This window comes from Podarcis vaucheri (genome assembly GCF_965113315.1).
Source record: "Podarcis vaucheri genome assembly, chromosome: 14".
In the NCBI taxonomy this organism is placed as follows: Eukaryota; Metazoa; Chordata; class Lepidosauria; order Squamata; family Lacertidae; genus Podarcis; species Podarcis vaucheri.
In genome coordinates, this window is record NC_138752.1 from 31,895,776 (window position 1) to 31,908,683 (window position 12,908).

The 12,908-nt window shown below is 45.4% G+C and overlaps 1 protein-coding gene across 2 annotated transcripts in view; it reads right to left on the reverse strand.

Annotated features, from left to right (window-relative positions):
• The window catches only part of NHERF2 (NHERF family PDZ scaffold protein 2), a 60,680-nt gene that overhangs the window by 11,258 nt on the left and 36,514 nt on the right, over positions 1-12,908 (reverse strand). For both annotated transcript variants that reach the window (XM_082199019.1, XM_082199018.1), the window contains exons 3-4: positions 6,073-6,252; positions 3,393-3,546 (exon numbers count right to left, since the gene is read on the reverse strand). In XM_082199019.1, the coding sequence (XP_082055145.1) occupies positions 3,393-3,546; positions 6,073-6,252 (334 nt within the window). The remainder of the gene's footprint in view (positions 1-3,392; positions 3,547-6,072; positions 6,253-12,908) is intronic.

Here is a 12,908-nt window from a genome sequence, read left to right on the forward strand (position 1 = left end):
AGGCACAGTGCTTTGCAGGCACCATGGCCCAGCTGTCTGCCAGGTCTTGCAAAACCCTGTGCCTTTGCAAGTGCCAGGGACTATGGCAACACTTGTCAAGGCAACTTCACTTTTAGCAGAGAGTTGCATTTTTGCCACATGGCATCAGGTATAGAGGCACCCGTAAGATGGAGGTTCCCCACCACTGCTCTAGTGGGCTCGGGGGGGCATTCTTATAAAGTCCCTTTAATTTCCCCCATAAAATTAAGTGAAGGAAGGCAACTTCATAATCTTTCTGCAGAAAATGGAGCATTTTCATAATGTATTGACAGGAAAATATAAAACTATGCACACTCTTAAGAACGTTGTAGATCATTAAAGTAGATACATTAACTCTATTTAGACACATAGTATTGCATTCGCTATGCCTATTCTCCTTTTTTGTGCATACGCATTGCTAACATTTCTTTTCCTTTCTTATTGTTATTATGTTTTCACTGACTTGTATCTTGACCGATGATGATGAAGATGATGATAATAATAATAATAATAATAATAATAATAATAATAATAATAAACATCCTATCAGGTATTCTTTCAGATATATTTCAGGAATATCTTCAGGCATAAATGTTATTTTATCAGGTCAGATCTTTGGAACTGGCACTTTTACAGGTGCTGCATAATACCCGTTCAACATCTGGAAGAAACCTTTTAGTGCATCAACTTCTACACTTTGGAACTCCCTGCTTATTGATATCAGGCAGGCACCTTCACTGTACTCTTTTCAGTGCCCACTAAAAACATTTTTGTTTAGACAAGCCTATGCATATAGTGTATTGTTATTTTAAATTTTTGAAAGTCTTAAATTATTGTTGTTAATATTCTCATTGATAATGTTATTGTTTTGTCTCCCTTGTAAACCACTTTGAATGTTAGGAGATATTTATCTCTCTATATGTATATATATATAGAGAGAGAGAGAAATACCGTATTTTCGCTCTATAACACGCACCCGACCATAACACGCACGTAGTTTTTAGAGGAGGAAAATCCGTAGGCATGCCACCCGTAGGCATTCCCTCCATAACACGCACAGACATTTCCCCTTACTTTCTAGGAGGAAAAAAGTGAGTGTTATGGTGCAAAAAATACGGTATATATAAATACTGCATGCAGGCCCTGCTTGAGAATAGGATGCTGGACTAAACGGGCCACTGGCCAGATTCAGCAAGGCTGCCTTTATGCTCTTGGATAAATTAGAACCAAAGTCCCCACAAGACCTCTGACGATGAGTAGGAATCCGAACCCAGGTCCACTGTGGTCCAACACTCTACCTGCTGTGTGGTCTCTTCCTGTCCCAGATTTAGCCCATAAAGTTATTCTACAACATCAGGAGCAAATGGAGGAACCAGACCATCTGTAACAGTCAACATGCAGCAACGATTTCATAAACAGAAGCATCCCTACTGATATCCTGTGGATGTGGGCTCTAAAGGCCTCGTCACTCCTGCAAGACTTCCCCCTCTTTCTCTCCTTTGCCTGTAACTCAGCAGCAGCTGGTCTGGCCCTCCTCCTCCTCAGCTATCGCTTGAAAACAGGCCTCAGCACTCCAAGAGACAACCCGAAACCCTTCACACTTTCTGGGACTGGGTGACCATACTAGCTGCATCTCCTCAAGAGGAGAACAGGGGCTTTATTATCCACCATGCCAAGAAAGAAAAAGAGTTTCTCCCTGACCCTATCTCTTATTTTGCTCCTGCTCTCAGCATCTGACACCATTTCTCTACATCCACCGCCCGCCCCCCGCCCCCCTCCAGTTCTGAATTGTTCCAAGTCGTTCTTTTGGATTCCTCTCTCCACTGAAGGCCAGGAAAAGACAATCCAGCACTGGAGGCAGAACTCAGCTTAGTTAGATAAGAAACAGCTGTGTTAAAAACACACAGAGCTCTCCATTCAACCCAGCCAAGGAAGGAGGATTGGGGGTTGCAAGGAGAGCAGGGATATGGATGCTTGGTGGAACCCAGTGGTCTCTCCACCCCCCCCCCCAACTCTGGCTAAGCAACAGCTTACAAAACTCAAAAACTGCAAGGCCAGTAGAGGGGGTATCCACTGCTAATTTTTTTTTAAAAAAACGGCTATTTTGCAAAATGTTGCTCTCTACTTGAATCCAGGCCAGTGGCTGGTACTTCGTTTGTGAAAGTGTCTGGAGCTGAAACCTGGCAGAGCTCTTCTCCCCTTCATCCCCAGTGCATGGAACCTGGTTGCAATTTCTGTGATGAAGGGGGAAACTCTGCACATGCCCAGAGCAACTCTCTTCCTTGGCAAGATTGGAGGAATGTTCAGAGTGATTGCAGAAACTTCAAGCAGAGAGAGATGATTCCAAGATGTTTCATTGTTAACGGGTACTGCAGACAAGGAACATGCTTTGACGCTAACTAAAGAGCAGGCTTTCCAAACTGGGTGCATTCCAGATGTTTCAGACTACAACTCCCATCAGGCTCAGCCATCACAACTGTTATGGAGTGCCAAGCTAGGGGGAGACTGCAGGTTTAAATCCCCACTCGGCCATCTTGCTCACTGGGAAAGCTTGGGCCAGTCATTCCTTGCAGGGTTGTTGTGAAGATGAAACTGTGGCGGAGAAGAGAACCTACGTATCCCACATCCGCACTATTCATTTAAAGCAGTTAACCTGCCACTTTACACAGTCATGGCTTCCCCAAAAGAATTCTGGGAACTACAGATTGTTTTGTATCTCACCGCATTATACTTCCAGTCGTGTGGTGAGAACCACAGTTCAAAATCATATGAGCCCAAAAAATTATATAATGGGGGTGTCGGGTTTCCCCCTGCTACTGGGTACATAATAAAGGGGTGCTACTCTACTGAAAAAGTGTCATTTGTTTTCATTCCCTTTGCTGTGCTTTTATTGGTTAGGTTCTCTGGTAATACTAGTCTGTGAGGGGAACAGAGGTCTGCTAACAAATTTCAGCATCCATAGCAAACTACAGTTCCCGGGGGGGGGGGGAGAGAGCTGTGGCTGTTTAAAGTACAGTGGTACCTCGGGTTAAGTACTTAATTTGTTCCAGAGGTCCATTCTTAACCTGAAACTGTTCTTAACCTGAAGCACCACTTTAGCTAATGGGGCCTCCTGCTGCCGCCACGCCACCGGAGCACGATTTCTGTTCTCACCCTGAAGCAAAGTTCTTAACTTGAGGTACTATTTCTGGGTTAGCAGAGTCTGTAACCTGAAGCGTATGTAACCTGAAGAGTATGTAACCCGAGGTACCACTGTAGTATTATTGTGCTTTAAATGTATAGTGTGGATGGGGCCTATACAGGGACATCTCTCTCCCTTGCAAAATCCCTGCCCCCTCTGCTAAAGTTGGTTCTAGGGAGGAGAAATGTTTTACCTCCGATGTGCTCCTCTGTAGGGGTGATGCCCAGTTTCTTGAAATACTCATCTGTTTCTGGGTCCACAACTAGCAGTGTGGCTTCATGCTCCTTGGACTTGATATGTGACACTACCTCAGAATGCTTCAGGCCCTCGACGTTGATCCCGTTGACCTGAGGGAGAGAAAACCAGAGAGGTAGGAGGGAGAGAATGAATGGATGGATTACCACAATGCATTTCACATGGGGCTGCCTTGGGAGACAGTTTGGAGATCTTTTGCGTATCTGGTTGGCCCCTGTGAGAGCAGGATGCCGGACTGGATGGCACCTCCCTTGGCCTGATCCAGCTGGCCTCTTCTTTTGTTTTAATCTAGCATTAGATTTTGTAACAAACTGCTCCCCCCCCCCTTCCAATAGATAGATATAAAGAGCTGAAAGGTTTTGTCCCTTTTAGAACAAAGGAACCAACAGCAGCCAGAGGGGAATGGTTCTGCTATGATCTGCTATTTTAAACCAGGACAAAGGGGAAATTCACTCCACACTGTGGCTCTCACGGCTTTGACAAACAATCACTGCCCTTTTGTTGCTAGCCTAGGATAATGGAGCAAAGGGGATCATTTTGTTCATGCCCGGGCGCCAATTATCACCTGACAATAGAAGGCAATTAATCAGTTCATCATGTGGTATGCTGCTGCTTTCTGCTTTGCCTGTTTTCTTTTTATTATTATTTTGGGGATTTGGAGGGGAAATGTCAGCAAACTAGTTACATGGGCAAGGTAGTGACATGCTTAGCCAAGTGCTTATCCTGGAGCAAAAGCAGTCGTGAGGCTCTGATCCAGAATATGCTCCCCATCTGGATTACACCTCCCCCCAAATATCCCTGACCTGGCTGCTCTTAGCCCCGCAAAGGTGCTGAGTTCACCTATCAAACCAAAGCTGTGGTTAAGTTGTTGCTTGGTTTTTTAAAGTAATTTCTCTACTGCTCCATCACCAGCATTTCGGGGTGTGGGGGCAGTCCATAAAAATAAACCATACAGAGAATAAAACAATTAAAAGTTAATCATAAAACCAAGCACTATTTTAAAATATCTGCTGGAACAAGCCAGTTTTTATCATGCACCTGAAGTTCAGCAAGGACGGGGCCTGTCTAACCTCAGGTGGGAGGGAGTTCCACAGGCTTGGTCCCACTACACTGAATGCTTCTGGTAGTTACAAACGATGCACCTGAGCTATGGGTGACCACCAACAGAGACTCCCTGAAAGATCTCAGTGATTGGGCAAGGATCTAAGGGATCAGGCGAGCCTGAGGATACCCTGGACCACAGTTGCTAAACTCACAGCATATGACCTTTGGCCAGTCACTGTCAGCCTAGATTACCTCACAAGATTGTTGTTAGGATAAAATGGAGTGAGGCGAGGGAAGCACCATGTAAACCACCTTCAGCTCCTCAGAAGAAAAGGCACAATTTAAATGTAGTAAGTAAGTACGTAAAAAAATAAGCTTGGAGTCCCCCAGCGAAGCAGACAGCACTCTGGTGCGGGAATACAAAACCCTTGGCTCTTCTGAGGGCCTCCATTTCCTAGCAACCACCCAAATGGCTTCTCTTGCCAGAGGCAGGCCCTGACCGCTCTTCCACTACAGACTCAGCTGCCTGCCTCAAGTAGCCAACAGGAAGGTGAAGCTGGAGGGGAGCCAGAAGCCAAGGAGAGCTCTTCAAAGCCTCCCAAGGGCTTCTGGCTGGGACACTGTCTCCATTTGAACACTTGTTGTTGCCACCTGCAGCCTGCACCTTTGCAGGCAGGGCCCTGGCAGTTGCTTCAAAGCTGGAGACAGGTGCAAAGAGAAAGAAGACGAGGCAAGAAAAACATGAAGCAGAGGCTGAACAGTTCCTCCCCCCCCCCCACCTCACAAGAACAGGCACCACAGCCCAAACAGAGGAGCTGCTGAGCATCAAACATTTATGGGAGCCCCTAAGAGCTGGGATCAGGTTTCCAAATTCCACAGGTTCACCTCCTCCCCTCTTTGTGCACTTCAGGAAACGTGCCAGGGGGTTGCTAAATTAATAATCAGCCACCTATCGGTGACATATTGAGTACTGGAAGCAAAATCTGTCTTCATGAGCACACCTGCCTCCTAGGTGGCCTCTCCTACCTCCCTCTCACATACCCCTCCCTCTCATGTGCACACGCACACACGCACACACATGTACTGTTGCACTGCAGGCATTAAAGATTCAGGGGAGAGAAAGCGAGAGAGTTCCGTCGCTGAAGAACAGGTGTGTTCCTGCAGAGAGGGCAAGAAGAGGCAACCACAGAGATGAGCAATTGTTCTCTCTCTCTCTCTGAAACATGGGGGTTCAGGGTTTCCAAACTATTTTTCCCCCTGGAATTTAACCCTGCCTGAGCATCTCAGATGTTGGAAGCAGCTGCTCAGTGACGAGAGAATGCTACTCTGCACATGCTCAGAAGCACGTTTTCTTTCATGGAGAAACACTGCAGGAAGGCACCTTGCAACAAACTGACTGGAAACAGACAGAATTCAAACACCAACATGCAGGTCTTTGACAGTGTCATAGTGTGGGCTCTGCATAAAAAGGTGAATGAACAATTCCAGGGCAATGGGCTACTGTGGAAGTGTTCAGGTGGAGGCTGAGTGCTTCTGCTCCTAGGTCCTCCTCCCTTCAAGCTGTCATCCGTTACCTCAACGAGTTTGTCCTGCGGTCGGAGTCCTGCCTTGGATGCTGGTGAATCCGGGTCTACTGACCGAATGAACTGCCCGGGCCTGGCTTTCTCACTGTGGAGGTTGAACCCGTAGCCAGTGGGGCCTTTCTTGAGATGGCAAAGTCGTGGGCAGAGGTCCTTGGGTTGCCCGTTCAGATCCTGGATTTGGGAAGGAACAGAGGCCATTGTTGTGTGGGATTGTTTCTTTCTCTTTCTTTGTAGAAATAAAAAGTGTCACACAATAAGAAAAAATGCACTAAGGAAACAGCCCTGAACAGGAGACACCCACCCATCTCCACAAGGCCAAACAGGGGCAGATTAAAAATAGACTCAATTAGAGGAAGTGCATTTGTTAAAAACCAATTGTCCAATCCCTCCTGACAGAATAAATTTAATACGCTTGCTAAGTGACAAAAGGATAAAATTAGACCCACCCGTTCAGGGCCCTCTCCCACTTCAAAGCACGCCTGACCAACCAGATCTTAAACAAAACACCCTACATAGGATTATCTGAGAGGCTAAATGCTGCCAAAAAATGGGGTGAGCGGCCTATCATTAGCTAAATGTGTGGACATTGAAAAAACAACATGTGTTCCTATCCCTTATGACTGTGGAGACTCTCTGTCCTTCTGCCTTCAATTAAGAACAGAAGTAGAGCCCTGCTGGATCAAGCCAATGGCCCGTCCAGTCCAGCATCCTGTTCTCACAGTGGCCAACAAGATGCCCCAGTGGGAAACCCACACACAGGATTTGAGCACAAAAGCACTCTGTCCAACGGTGGTCTCCAGAAAGCATTCCTTCGTCAACACTTTTCCTTGCTGAAAATTTTTCAAATTACTTGAACCTAAAAGTTGGAAGCAGAATAAATGATGCAAAACTAAGATGCCATGGTGCAAATACATGCAATTCACATAACCTACTCCAATTGCAGAAGTGAACTTCTTTTCCAGCAAAATGGTCTCTGGTTTACAGCAGCAGCTTCCAAGGAGCTCTTGAAAATTGCTACAGGTCAATAGGCAGACCACTTAATGTCGCAATTGCAACGCACTATTCTAGACGCTGCATGGTTTTGGCATCACAATTTTAATTCCCACAATTCAAAATGCATTGCAATCCATTTCTGATTGCTAATCCTCCCTTGGCCTCTTTCAAGTCACTTCATCCCACCTGCCACTTCCAGTCTGTCCCAAAGCATCTGCTACCACAGTCCATCACAGCTGTGGGTCCTGATCTTCACAGGCATGCTGTGGACCACCTGAATTAAGCTCATGGACCACTGGTGATCCTCAGAGCACAGTTTGGAAACCCCCCTGGTTTACAGCACACCGGCAAGGCACAATTTAGAATGTAGCATTTTTCACAATCCAAAACATTAGTAAATTTGAATGGATCAGACACCCTTGATTTTCAAAATCAAAACATTAACACAGTGTCCCTCAGAACATAAGAAGAACCTGCTGAATCAGGGCTATGGGCCATCTAGCCCAGGATCCTGGCCAACCAGATGCCTGTGGGAAACTCACAAGGAGCACCTGAGCACAAGAACACTCTCCCCTCCTGTGGTTTCCAACAACCGGTTTTCAGAAGTACTGACTGTGGAGGCAAGAACAAAGCCATCATGGGCAATAGCTACTGATAGCCTTTTCCTTTAGTCTACTCCTCTTCTAAAGCCTTTCATGTTGGTGGCCATCATTTTCCCCTGTGGGAGTGAGTTACACAGTTTAACTATGCATTGCATGAAGAAGTACTTTCCAACATTCAGCTTCATTAGATGTCCACAAGTTCTACTGCCATGAGAGACGTCTAGCATGTCATCTCTTTCTTGCCTTTTCTGTAAACTAAGAAGTCCCAAACACTGCAAGCTTTCTTCACAGGGCAGTCACTCCATCTCCTTGATCCACTGATAACTTTACTCAGAGCAGACCCTTTGTTAACTTGGGAAACATAATTAACTTAGGTTCATTATTTTCAGTGAGTCTAAGAAGAACTTAGCTGGGGACAACCACTATGCAAAGAAGTTCAAGTGCTTGGTGAGTCCTAGAAATCTGTGGCTTTTCACACGTCAGTGTTTTTTCTCTTCCAAAAGGTTGTGGGTTTCCTGTAAGCGAACCACAGGTACCACAAGAGCACCACAGGGCCACAAACAAGTGAGGTGACATATCTGGGGAGAGGCAATTGTGGCTGGGGGGGGACCGTTCCCATGTCAACACAAAGTCTTTACTATTTGAGCAGTGTTGGGCTGAGTTCAGCACTGGGGCAATTGCATCTTGGGGACTCCTGCCTTAGCATTTCACCCTTTTAAAAAGGTGCAATGTTATATCAGCTTTTTTTTCTTTTTCTTTTACAGGAAATAGTGCCACAAGATGGAATAAGCACAAGGCCAGCGGCAGACAGTGGAAGTTCAAGCAGGTTATCTGGGACCCAAACAAGGCACCCAGCAGAGTCACCAGAGCAGAGGCTTTAATGTTGTCAGCACAGGCTATCTTTCCCCAACCTCGTACCTTCAGAATTTTGGTCTGTAAGTTGATGACTTACAAACCATGTTTTGTTGTTAGAAAACAAACCATTGTTGCACCACTGGGAAGGCTTTGCACATAAAACTAAATCATGGTTTTCACAAACATGTGTATTCTAGGAGAAGTTCTAACTAAACCACTGATGAATATTATTAAAAAATAATAATTTGCAACCTGATGTGGAAACGTGGAGAACTAAAGATTTGTGGGGGGATGAGAAAATGGGAGAAAAACTGAAACTGAAAGATTTGCCCATCGCTTGTGTGAGTAACATGTCCTGAGATGAGGGCAGATCAAATGCTGGGATCCCCTTTCCTCCTCCTTTTGCCCTGCCAGGCATGCCAGCAAATTAGCAGGCTGATGACCTTCTGCAAATTATGTTCCCTTTGGTACCTTAATCACATTTGAGATGCCTCTCCAGATTTACAAAGACAAAACGCCTGAAAATGAAAGCCTGCCAAGTTTCTTGGCACAGACGCCCTTGTCCCCCGAAATGAGAGCTGAGTGATGACACACAGGCGATAATTCCATTTGCGAGATAGCAAGAGAGGGCCTGCAACCGCCCCCAATCTGCACCAGGTGGCCTGCAGAGAACAGCAGCGCAGACACAGCAAGAGAGGCTGTGTGGAGCAATGGGAAGAGTCTCTTGATTCTGGCCAGGATTCAGATCTTCTGCTTAGCTGTTAATGACAATGGCTCACTGATAGAGCATTTGCTTTGCACACAGAAGGTCCCAGGTTCAGTCCCTGACACTTTCAGGTAACCCTGGGAGAGATCCCCTATGCTAGACCCTGCAGAGCTGCTGCCAGTCAGTGCAATCACTACTGAGCTAGAAGGGCCAACAGTTTGACTTGATAAAAGGCAGCTTCCTGTTATTTTAGGGGGGAAACCGTAGCTCAGCAATATACCACTACAACTGCTATTATTATTATTATTATTATTATTATTATTATTATTATTATTATTACTATTACTCACCCATCACCAGCAGATACCAGGGCAGATTACAACAATTAAAATTCAGGATTAAAAATAGTTATATTGCATTTTCAGGAATAGGATGGGGCCTAAAAACACACATCTCAGGTGTCAAAGGCAAGGGTAAAGAGCCATGTCTTCAACATTTGTCAAAATCCATATAGTGAAGAAGTTGGGTAGGAGTCTGTGGGGAGAGAATTCCAAAATTCAGGGACTGCTACAAAAAAGGCCCTCCACCATGCATTTCGGCACCTTTCTGTGCACTGCTCTGGTTCACCAGTACCGGCTTAGTCATGCTGGCCACATGACCCGGAAGCTGCCTGAGGACAAACGCTGGCTCCCTCAGCCTATATAGAACGAGATGAGCGCCGCAACCCCAGAGTCGTCCCTGACTGGGTCTAACTGCCAGGGGTACCTATACCTTTAAGATACTATAACAAAATTTTGCATGATGGTTCCTGAGATGAATGTTTCCTGTCTATCTCTGCATACAACTAGATGCCATTCGAAGTAAGATTGCGGACCGAACTTTTCAAAACTGATTTTGTTGGTTTCTTAGAATTCCTGAGCGACGCCAGGTACGAGGCTGCTAGCGATAAATAAAAGTGTTCTCTCTTTTCCCTCCTCTTCTCCAGCACATTTGCCAGAGAAAAGAGTTACCACCTGATGACAACTCCCCAAGGTTTGGCTGCAAATTATCTCTGAAGAAAAAAATGGTGTGTAAACAATCCAATTACAAAGAATAGTTTCCAAATGGCTGTCTGCACAGGAGGAGAAAGGAGCAGATTTTCTATTTACCTGCCTTTTTCTTTACAAAGAAGGGTCCCTCAATAGATGCTAATGCAAATAACATTTTTCAAAATACTCCTCGGAGGCTTGGATGTTGTAGAGCAGAGGCGGTAACTTGAGGTTACTAATGGGCTACAGCCCCCATCAGCCAGCATGGCCAGTAGTCAAGGATGATGGGAACTGTACGTCACAGGGTCCATGGGTTAGCGCCCCCGACCAATTTAGGGCTCCCAGGTTCCTTAAATGGCTCCCGTCCTTTATTAAGACAGATGAGTAGAAGGGTGAATTTTTGCCCATGAAGCTTCTCCCTCTATGGTGCTATAATGAGGAGAAAAGCTGTCCGGCTATTAAGACCTGCTCAGGATTCTTTCCTGCCACAAGCTACAAGTGAGAGTTGTTCAGTTATGGGAACTTCCCTTCTATGGGGCTCCCTGCTTGGATCCAGCTAGCAAAAGGAGAGAGAGAAATGAGCCCTGAAAATGGTGTCAGATGTGTAAAAACTACAATAAAGATACCAAACATCCAACCAGCTCAACAAAGAAATAGGTGGTTTCAGTTCAAAAGGGCATTGGATTTTGCCTTGGAACTAACCTGCAGGAATTCAAGAGGCAATTTTAATGTTTTTTCCCCTACTAAGTGGAGGCCCACAAGGAAGCTTTTACTACAATTTACAAAAGCAGTCTGTATTATTTATTGTTATTATTTATCAGTGCTATTTTTCAAGAAAAATAGCATACCTCCCTTGTTCTCTTATAAAAGCAATGACGCCCACCTGAGAGGTGCCGGAACTGAGTTCCGGCTGAAAAAAAGCCCTGATTATTATTACGGTATTTTTTGCTCTATAAGACTCACTTTTCCCCTCCTAAAAAGTAAGGGGAAATGTGTGTGCATCTTATGGAGCGCATGCAGGCTGCGTAGCTATCCCAGAAGCCAGAACAGCAAGAGGGATCGCTGCTTTCGCTGCGCAGCGATCCCTCTTGTTGTTCTGGCTTCTGAGATTCAGAATATTTTTTTTCTTGTTTTCCTCCTCCAAAAACTAGGTGCGTCTTATGTTCTGGTGCGTCTCATAGAGCGAAAAATACGATGTTTTGATTTGTTTTTAAATGTATCTGAATCTGATCATTAAAGTAAGACTTTACTGTTTCTACCCCTTGGAGGAAAGTCTCCACATTCTTGCCTTCCCCTCCAATTTCTTCATCACCCCTCTCCTTGCTGAGATTTCAAGGAACACTTCGTCCTTTATGAACCAACCCACACCCTGTGATCATCATCTGAGGCCCATCCTCCTATGCTCCCTCCACAAGAGGCCCAGAGGGTAGCAACAGAATACGTCAGGCTTCCTCAACCTTGGCCCTCCAGATGTTTTGAGACTACAATTCCCATCATCCCTGACCACTGGTCCTGCTAGCTAGGGATCATGGGAGTTGTAGGCCAAAAACATCTGGAGGGCCAAGGTTCAGGAAGCCTGGAATAAGTCCTTTTCAGTGGTAGCTCCCTGTTCATGGAATACTCTCCCCAGGAAGGCTTGCCTGGAACCTTCTTTGTCTAGTTTCAGGTGCCATCCCATAACACTGGATGACCATCTGTTGGGGATTCTTTAGTTGTGATTCTTGCATTGCAGGGGGTTGCAGTCCAACAACCTCTGGAGGGCCACAGCCTCCCCATATCCATATTAGGGAGAGAAAGCAAAAATTTGTGGGCAGAGGTGGCTGGGAATCTGGGACCATGGATACTTTTCTTTGGAAATCGACAACAGATAGCCTCTTATCATGGGAGAGGCAAATCAGGGCTTACCACACAGATATTCAGGGTAAATGTTTGTGTATCCTCTTAATCAACAGTTAAATTGCCTTGAAAGTTATTTTGCTGGGGTGGCAGGGTAACAATAAATAAACCCAATGTAATCTAATCTAAAGCAGATTCCAGCATTGTATTCCACAGTCTGGCTGTTTGTCTTCCACAGTAAAGCAGGATGTCATGTTATTTATTTCTAGCAAGACAGATTAATGCTGGATTGCGTTCAATTCCTCCCCCCCCCCTTTATTTGCTCTGCGCTCCATCATGTGATTTCTCACGTAAATACTTACCATTAGTGAGAAATATGCTAGGTATGAAGTCAGATGAGCCCAAGTGAAGGGCCTTTTTAAAATAACTTATTCTTATTTTTCCCCAAGAGGCAGAACAAATGCAGGGATAGCTGAAATATTTGGAAAATGAATACAGTATGAACATAAGGAGCTGCCTCATACTGAGTCAGACCATTAGCCCATTTTGCTCAGGATTGCCTGCACTGACCGGCAGCTGCTCCCCAGGGTTACAAATAGGAAGCCTTCTCTCAGCTGTCCCTGGAAGTGCCAATGATCAAATCAAACACCTTTCACACACGAAGTTCTTGCATGGTCTTTCCTACAATAGTTGCCTTATCAAATCACTGGTCCATCTAGCCTGCAAAGCCCTACTCTGATTGGCAGTGGCTCTCAGGCAAAGAACGCTCCTTCCCATTGACTGGCACCCTGCTCCTTTGAGCTGGAG